Source organism: Cherax quadricarinatus, chromosome 73 (assembly GCF_038502225.1).
Source record: "Cherax quadricarinatus isolate ZL_2023a chromosome 73, ASM3850222v1, whole genome shotgun sequence".
Taxonomy (NCBI): domain Eukaryota; kingdom Metazoa; phylum Arthropoda; class Malacostraca; order Decapoda; family Parastacidae; genus Cherax; species Cherax quadricarinatus.
The window spans coordinates 16,863,447-16,873,260 of NC_091364.1; the positions used below are offsets into that span (position 1 = coordinate 16,863,447).

The window sequence follows — 9,814 nt, forward strand, 5'->3', positions numbered from 1 at the left end:
CATAGTCACCACCATTACATGAGCTAGCCTCAGTCCTCACAGTTACCAACATTACATGAGCTAGCCTCAGTCCTCACAGTTACCAACATTACATGAGCTAGCCTCAGTCTTCACAGTCACCACCATTACATGTGCTAGCCTCAGTCCTCACAATCACCACCATTACATGAGCTAGCCTCAGTCCTCACAGTCACCATCATTACATGAGCTAGCCTCAGTCCTCACAGTCACCACCATTACATGAGCTAGCCTCAGTCCTCACAGTCACCACCATTACATGAGCTAGCCTCAGTCCTCACAGTCACCACCATTACATGAGCTAGCCTCAGTCCTCACAGTCACCACCATTACATGAGCAAACCTCAGTCTTCACAGTCATAACCATTACATGAGCTAGCCTCAGTCCTCACAGTCGCCACCATTACATGAGCTAGCCTCAGTCCTCTCAGTCACCACCATTCCATGAACTAGCCTCAGTCCTCATCGTCACCACCATTATACGAGCTAGCATCAGTCCTCATAATCACCACTATTACATGAGCTAGCCTCAGTTCTCACAGTCACCACCATTACATGAGCTAGCCTCAGTCTTCACAGTCACCACCATCACATGAGCTAGCCTCAGTCCTCACAGTCACCACCATTACATGAGCTAGCCTCAGTCTTCACAGTCACCACCATTACATGAGCTAGCCTCAGTCTTTAGAAAACAATGTTATAACATCAGCTGTCCAGCATACCTCTTGAAAGGGACCAGGAGGTACACGCATCGTAAAACAAATCATAGTAGTTACGATAACTCCACTGAAAGTGATTTTTTAGTGGCAGGAAATGAAGAAAGAGAATGGAAAGAAATAACGAAAATAGTTCACCACCTTGGAGCATTTTTGGACTGGAGGCACAACCAATGGTCCCTCCAGACTCTCAACTACTGATACAAACAGCAAAATACCTCCAACAAACATGCAACATCTTTATTTATAATTGCTAATATACAGTGCCTTAAATTAAGCCATTCACCAACAACAAAATACCTTTCATCAGTGGACTTGTAGGGAGTCAAATGCAATGTTTGCAATCTTCACAGACACACACGCAAAAGATCGTTTTGACAATGAAATATGGATAACTGGGTACAGCCTTTTCAGATGCGACAGAAGCAACAGGCAACAAGGAATGGGGAGGTTACCCTGTATGTTAAAGAGTCGCTCATTGGCACGTATATACTGAACACCACAAATCATGTAGTTGAAGTTCTAACAGTAAAAATCGAGAACCAAAACTTGCAACTTCCCAACAGTTCAAGGAACAGCTTTCGAGAATTGACTACTCTCTGGAAAACCTTCCAGCCACATCCCCAAATATTTTGTTGCTTGGTGACTTCAGTCTAAGACATACAAAATGGAAAAATGTAGCAAATAATCTTGCAGCCCAAATAATCCCTGGAGGCAGTTCAGATGAAAAGTCACACACACATGAGCGTCTGAATTTCTGCAGTAAACACACCCTAAGTCAACAGACAGTGGAGCCAACAAGACTGGAGAACAGGCATGACCTTATTTTCACAAATAATGAGGACCTGGAAAGAAACAAACAATGCAAAAAACAACTAATTCTGATAACAATCTAATCGAAGTCCAGAGTTACAAGCACAGGGGTCCTGATCAGCAAAATGCATACAGCTATGAGGGTACCTTCACCAAATTCAGCTTCAGCAACAAGAACGTCAGCTGGGACCAGATAAACCACATCCTAAACAAACATGTTGGGAAGATATCTTAAATAACATGGACCCTAACCGGTGCCTTGAAAAGATCAACTCTCTGGTAGCTGAAGTATGTTCAAGGTATATTCCCTTAAGAAAAAAGAAGGGAAGAAGTAAACTGGAGAGAGAGAGAGAGAGAGAGAGAGAGAGAGAGAGAGAGAGAGAGAGAGAGAGAGAGAGAGAGAGAGACTGACTCTCCCTCTAGAGGAGAAGTAGAAAAATCACCGAGCTCCTCAAGAATGCTAGATTATCTGAAACTCGGAAAAAAGCGCTAACCAGGGTAGTGAAAAATATTGACCTTAAGTTAAAGGACACATACAGGATCCAGGAGAAACAAGGCGAGCTAAAAGCGATTCGTGAAATTGAAAGAAATTAGAAATATTTCTTCTCATATGCCAAAAACAAGGCAAAAACCACATCTATTACAGGGCCCCTGCTCAGACAAAATGGATCTTACACAGATAACAACATAGAAATAAGTGAGATACTGAAATCTCAATACGACTCTGTGTTTAGCTAGCCATTAATCAGTCTAAAGATAAGCAACCCAAATAATGTTTTCATGAATGAGCTTCAAAACCCTGCCAATGTATTCCAGATTTCTGACATAACCCCTAACTCCACTAGACTTTGAGAAAACCATTGAGAACATGCCCATACACTCTGCTCCAGGCCCAGACTCGTGGAACTCTGTGTTCATTAAGACCTGCAAGAAACCCATCTCGCGGGCTCTAAGTATGCTATGGAGAAGGAGCATACATAGGTGAGATTCCAGTCACTAAAAACAACAGATATAACCCCACTTTATAAAGGTGGCAGCATACCAATAGCTAAGAACTATAGACCAATAGCTTTAATGTGAGTCACATCATAAAAATCTTTGAAAGAGTTCTAAGAAGCAGGATTACAAACCACTTGGACTACGAACAGTTGCACATTCCAAGGCAACATGGGTTCAGAGAAGGTCGCTCCTGCCTCTCGCAACTACTGGACCACTATATGGTCTTGGATGCACTGGAAAACAAACAGAATGCAGATGTAGTATACACAGATTTTGCAGAACCCTTTGACAAGTGCAGTCATGGTATAATAACTCACAGAATGCGTGCTATAGGAATAACTGGCAAAGTGGGGAGATGGATCTTCAACTTCCTAACCAATCGAACACAAAGAGTAGTGGTCAACAGAGTTAAATCGGAGGCTGCCATAGTGAAGAGCTCTGTTCCACAAGGCACAGTACTCGCCCCCATCCTGTTCCTCATCCTCTTATCAGACAGAGATGTAACCCACAGCACCGTATCATCCTTTGCAGATGATACTAGGATCTGCATGAGGCTGTCATCTATTGAGAACACGGTTAACCTCCAAGAAGATATAAACAAAGCTTTCCAGTGGGCAACGGAAAACAATATGATGTTCAATGAGGACAAATTCCAGCTACTCCGTTTTGGAAAACTGGAGGGGATAATGACTAGAACAGAGTATACTACAAACTGGCCATACAATAGAGAGGAAAAATAGTGTAAGGGACCTGGAAGTAGTAATGTCTGAGGATCTCACCTTCACGGATCACAACAGTTCCACTATCACATCTGCAAGGAAACTGATAGGATGGATAATGAGAACATTCAAGACAAGAGATGCCAAGCCAGTGATGATCCCTTTAAATCACTTATTCTCTCTAGGCTGGAGTACTGCTGTACATTAACATCTCCATTCAGGGGAGGTGAAATCACTGATCTGGAGAATGCACAGAGAACCTTTACTACACATATAAGTTCCATCAGACACCTTAACTTTGGGAACACTTGGAAGCACTTGACATGTACTCACTGGAGCACAGACGAGATACATTATAATCTACACCTGGAAAATTCTTGAGGGACTGGTCCCTAATCTGCATACAGATATCACTACCTACGAAAGGAAAAGACTTGGCAGGCGATGCAACTTCCCCCAATGAAGAGTAGGGGCGCCATTAGTACACTGAAGCAAAACACAATAAGTGTCCGGGGCCCAAGACTGTTCAACAGCCTCCCACCAGGGGAATTATCAATACACCCCTGGTTGTCTTCAAGAGGGAATTGGACGGATACCTAATGTCAGTGCCGGATCAGCCGGGCTGAACAGCCTAATTGATCAGGTCCTGATCCACCGTGAGGCCTAGTCATGAACCGGGCCGCGGGGGGCGTTGATCCCCGGAATACCCTTCAGGTGGATTCCACGTACCCTGTTTTCGTGATTTTAGTTATTAGAAAACAGTGAATGATGCAGCAATTGTGAAAACGTTTCATCCAGTCTGGAAATTGTTCCATGACAATCCAACAGCAATTCCAGACTTAAAATATCACATAAAATACAGATGTTATATATCATGTACGAATATGTAGCTTTAATCAAGAAATATCAAATATCTCTGTCCAGCCTTAATTATTTCAAGCCCATACACTCATTAAGATAAGCAGCTCCTGGTGGTACATGGGTCTGTGAAAAGAATGTATTTTCTTTTGAAAGAGCAAGTAAAAATAATTGAAAGGATCACATGTGCATGAATCCTTGACTTAAGCCACAGAGATGAGAGCTGACAATTAGCGGAACTGCAATGGAGCTTCAAGACACCTTGTTGTAGCCTAGCCAAAAGGTCAGAGAAAATCAATATTGCAATTGATACATATGATAATTTCCAAAAATAAACCAAAAAAACAAATGTAAGCTTTTATTAGAAAATATGACTCACTGGAACAGATGCTTTCTTATCGACAAATTATTTCTCTTCATGATTTAACTGCCCAAGTTGTATCTTTCATGAATGAAAATCACATAGACAACGAAACATATAAGTACGTAGAAATCTTGAATTGGAATCTGGAAATGCCTGTCATTTCTTTCCAGTTAAACAAGGAACGAATTGCAGACCAGACAGCTCGTTACTTGTGTCAGTCATAACTGTTGATGATCTAATAAAGAAATAACTTGATGCACATTTTGACAATATAAAATATAATACTTTGATCCTTCAGGTAGCTCTTCGTACGAGATCAAATTAAACATGATTGTAATTATAACCATGGGGGAGCGCTAAACCCATAGGATTATACAGCGCATGTGGGGGGGACGGAAGGTATTCAGGCTCAATTCAGGGAACCGGGGTGCAGATCCAATTCCCTAGAGCAAGAGTCCCTCACCAGCATCAAGGAACCTCCCTTGAGGGGAAATTAAGCATGAAAACAAGGAACTGTCTTGGCCCCAACACTAAAGAGTTGTTACACTGCCAGATAGTCCGATATTTATTTTACTGCGTTACTTGGTGGTAATCATACATCAGCAACTGGCATCAGCAGACAGTCATGGTCGAGCACCAGCATTGAGACAGCTATGTGATCAGATCACTTTACAATATCCAGGAAAAAGAACTTTACCAGAATTTTCAGGAACAACGAATACAAACGGGTGAAGGTTTTTTATAACAGTATGAAAAAGCTCAAATTGAAAAACTTTTATTCCCTTGAAGAAAAAAGCCATTTACAGATCAAAGCAAGTAGGTTATCCTAACTGCTGAGAGAAGTGCGCTTGGAAATCCGAAAGTGACTGTTTTGAATAAAGACTTAGAAAAATGAGCGAGGTTTTCTGCCATCCACTGGGATCATTACCTTGGGCACGGTCTAATGTTAATGGAATTTTGTAAAAAAAAATTGTTGCTATTGCAAAGAAAATGAGATATAATGTGTCTCTAGTTGAAGAGGCCCTTCATCCTAGTGCCACGCTAATTGATGCCAAGGTACAAATTCAAAGACAACAGCAAAAATCCCACAATTGAAGAAGTTTCCGATTGTTTTCGCTCTGACGCTTCATACTGTACAAGACAGCAACAGAATTTGTGATCTTTGATGTGTACAATGAGGAATCAATTAAGTCTGCTGGGTATGTTATCCGGGGTTTCACGGAAGGAATAATCTTCAGTCACATAAAACTTGGATACAAATTAAAGAGCTCTAGACGATTGCTGGCATGTATAAAGAGCAAGAATAAGCTTGTATATTTTCTGGCTGATAGGAAAAGAAGCGAATGCCTTGGCGCTAAGGTCATGTTTGTAACATATGAGGGCCAACTTACCAAGAGGGTAAGTTTAATGCATTAGCAATCATACTGTTTGGTAAGCCTGCACAACTTTGATGTGCATAACAGGTGATACAAAGGTATTAATCACTTGTCTTCCTTTGTGCAATGACATCAACAGCAAGATCCACACACGGTAAACAAAAACTCACGTTATACAAGTCGATATTACAAAAGAGGCAACAACACTCCGCTCTGCTTTGCTTGGACTGGATCACTGGACTTATTTCACACTATAAGTGCCATTTCTGGACATAGAAAAGCGAAGGCCTTGAAAATTATTATTCATAACAAAAAAAAAAAAAAAAAAAAAACATGGATACGTTTGCATCTCTTGGTTCAGAGTGGGAGCTTTCCAAGAATGATTTAAGTATAATCCATTAATTTATTTGTCAGCTTTACTGCAGAAATAGGAAGATCTAGAGAGGAAATTACGATAGCATACGTTTCTCTATTAAAAGGTTGACGGAGAATCCATAGAGCTACCACCTTGCGAGGACACATCTTTGTGAGGACACTCTTAGGCAGTACACCATATGAACCAACCATCAATCTGCTATTTGAAGATGTGCAAGAAAGGTATAAAATACCGACAATATGAAAGTTAAGACACATGTGCAACATCTGGATATCTTTATTGTAGACGTTTCGCCATCCAGTGGCTTTATCAATACAGATTCTAGGACATAATAGGAAGACAGTAGAACTATATACTAACTCCAAGGCCGAGGGACTGATTACCTCATCTTTTGTATATAGTTCTACTGTCTTCCTATTATGTCCTAGAATCTGTATTGATAAAGCCACTGGATGGCGAAACGTCTACAATAAAGATATCCAGATGTTGCACATGTGTCTTAACTTTCATATTTGAAGATGCCTGGAAAATTATCCTGATATTCCTAACAATAATTATTATGACAGAGAAAGCAGCATAGAACGATACAACATTATCCAGTGGATGATAACAACTCCTGCTCCAGATGCGGGGTGTCTTACGTCATGTAAATGTAAAAATAGCTTGCTGGTCATCATAATGTACTTATGTATTAAATTTTCTTCAATGTAACTCTGCTTGCAGTTATTTTCAAACATGATTAATAGAGATGATGACACACAAATAAGCCACACTTAGGAGAGGGAAACTAATGAAGTTCGGTCCAACTTTGACCGAAACGTCGTGACTAATGAGTGATCTAAGTCGGTCCAAAGCGTCGTCATTACTTTTCCCCCTCCTGAATGCGGGTAGTTAGTTGATTGTTCCAGTGCGGGTAGTCTGTTGATTGTTCCAGCCACGAGACTATTTTTCATGATGATAAATCACAGTAGGATAAAGAGAAGCTTTGTTACAGTGAAGACGATGATGACTAAATTACCATGTTGGTTTTGGCTCTGTATTACAGCGTAGAACCCAACTGCAAGTGAATTTACTAGTATTTATGCTACGTGTATGGTCTTATTGTTTGAGCACTCGTGGAAGATCTACATTGCAGTGAATATGTTTGTTGTATTGTAGTGCCAAACCTTTCATTCATCAATCTAATGATCTTACCCGTTTATATTACATTAATCTGCGAGTTACTCTTTCGACAGCAGAAAATAAAGAAATAACCGTACTTTATGTATTTTACTTATTCAATTTTTCCACTGATTATATATAAAATGCATTAATTTTCTGTTAAAATTTGTTTCGGCTCTGTTCAAACAGCTTTTAAATTAGTTATAAAAAAGTTTTAACTTTGCCGGATATAAAATTATAATAGAGTATCTTACATGTACACAACTGGGCTAAATTTAACATAATCATAGCGCCCAAATAAAACGCAGTATCTTATTTTGAAATATTTTATTATTTTTGTTATCAGTAAACTTACCGACCCATTCCAGGCCGCGTCGACAACTCATATTGTATACTAACAGATACACTTTAGTCACTCGTTTTAATGAGTTGAAATTAGAGCGAATTTCATTATATAAACTGAAAAAAATGCCAAAAATGTGCGTTTTTTCATTGACATATTTTAATTACTGTACCAGTAAAAGTAATTAAAACTACTTCACATTAGATAAAGTCACATTTTAAAGAACTTTTAATAATGGGTAAATTTTTATAGGCTCAATACTTAATAAGTTATAGGCCCATGTCTTATATACTCTGAATCTGCTGAAAATGGATTTTTTTTTCTAAGATGGCGTCCAAAAAGGCAATTTAACTGAGAATCTAAAGTGTCCATCACATGATTCTGTAAGTTGAAGGACTGACTTATCTAAAAATCACCGTGAACTTTAGTCCCTACGTTTGGTACTATCTCAAAATCTGGCGTTTGGCTCACAGATTAATTCCACAACATAATTCCAAGGGTTTAAAGGTGACAGATTAGGTCCTTGCATCTAAATTTGCTCCAGTAATCCTTGAGCATTACACAGGCTCAGTTAAGGTAAGTTCTCGTGTGATTGTGGATGAGGATGGGAAGCAATACAGCAACAAACGCCAAAAGACGTATAGTGAACAAAAATACTTTCAGTGTTCCAGCTATTAGATGACGAATAAAGTACACACCATTAGATAGCGTGAAGAATTATTTACACTATATAAAGTGTGATGGAGTAATTATTTAAATTGCAAATAGAATTTGGAAAGAGTATGAGAACACTGTCATTTCTACAGCTATTGCATACCAATACCTAAGAAATAATTCTAGTATAGTTCTAACCATCCCATGGCAGATAGGGGTTTAAAGGTTCATATTATCCCTGGACTTTCCTCCCTCATTCTGAAACAAACAGATAGCCTCCAGTACCTAGCTGGACATCCCATACTAGCATGGTGCACACATACTGGCAAATTGTCAACTGCACCTCAGACATGCTAAGATGACATGAAGGATTGTGGTAAACATCAAGGATTGTATTTTTTTTATTAACACATAGGCAGTTTCCCACCAAGGTAGGGTGGTCCGAGAAAGAAAATCTTTCACCATCATTCATTCCATTACCTTCACTTATCCCAAAGAGCCCTGTCCACATCAGAGCCCCGATGGGCTTACTGGTAAGCAATAAAGTAGCCTATGGCGTGAGTTGGCCAGCGTCTTCCACTTATACCGCTGCTTCCCACGGGACTGATTCACATTCCACCACCCACGCTCACAGACCCTGTGCCCCCACACTTGGAAAATAAACCCCGAAGAACTACCTTAAATTTTACTTTTTAAGCTCATTTACAGTACTCACAAAATGCATAGCATATTTCTCAAATTATATTTACAATAATCACATTGTTTATACATATATGATTTACAACTACGTATAAGTTTATAAAATTATGGCACGCTTCTCCATACGTTTTACACAGCAATGCAGAAACTTGGGTAACACAAGGCAACTGCAGAACCACTAGCATAAACCTAACAAATGCTGCATTATATGGTTTCAATCCTGCTAGTGTAACTAACAAATACAGCTTACATGGCTTATACTGACATGCATCTAACACGTGTAAGTTAATTTGGTGATCTTAATGCTAACAGAATCTAACCTGTGACTATTTCCGCAGGAGACCTTTTGTCGAGGGCGTTGAAGTGGTTGTGGTGGAGAATGTGCCGCTGCCGCCGCCGGCCGCAGGTGCCCAGAGCTAACCACCAACCCACGGCACCGTACACCAGCGTCGACCCTGCTAAGGTATAAACACATACACACATACACTTGACGATGTGTCGGAGTGGGCGCCTGTGACAAGCGGGGTTTCGCAAGGGTCAGTCCTATGTCGGTGCTGTTTCTCGTATATGTGAATGACATAACAGAAAGGATAGATTCAGAGGTGTCCCTGTCTGCAGACGGTGTGACGCTAATGCGGAGAATTCAAGTGAATGAGGATCAAGTGGGACTACAAAGGAATGTGGACAGGCTGCAAGCCTGGTCAAACAACTGACTCTT

At 40.1% G+C, this 9,814-nt stretch overlaps 1 protein-coding gene across 1 annotated transcript in view; it reads left to right on the plus strand.

The window, feature by feature from the left end:
- The window catches only part of LOC128701094 (TWiK family of potassium channels protein 7), a 438,324-nt gene extending 428,759 nt beyond the window's left edge, over positions 1 to 9,565 (plus strand). Inside the window, exon 4 of the mRNA XM_070100646.1 lies at positions 9,435 to 9,565. Within this exon, the coding sequence (XP_069956747.1) occupies positions 9,435 to 9,565 (131 nt within the window). The remainder of the gene's footprint in view (positions 1 to 9,434) is intronic.
- The last annotated feature ends 249 nt before the right edge of the window (positions 9,566 to 9,814 follow it).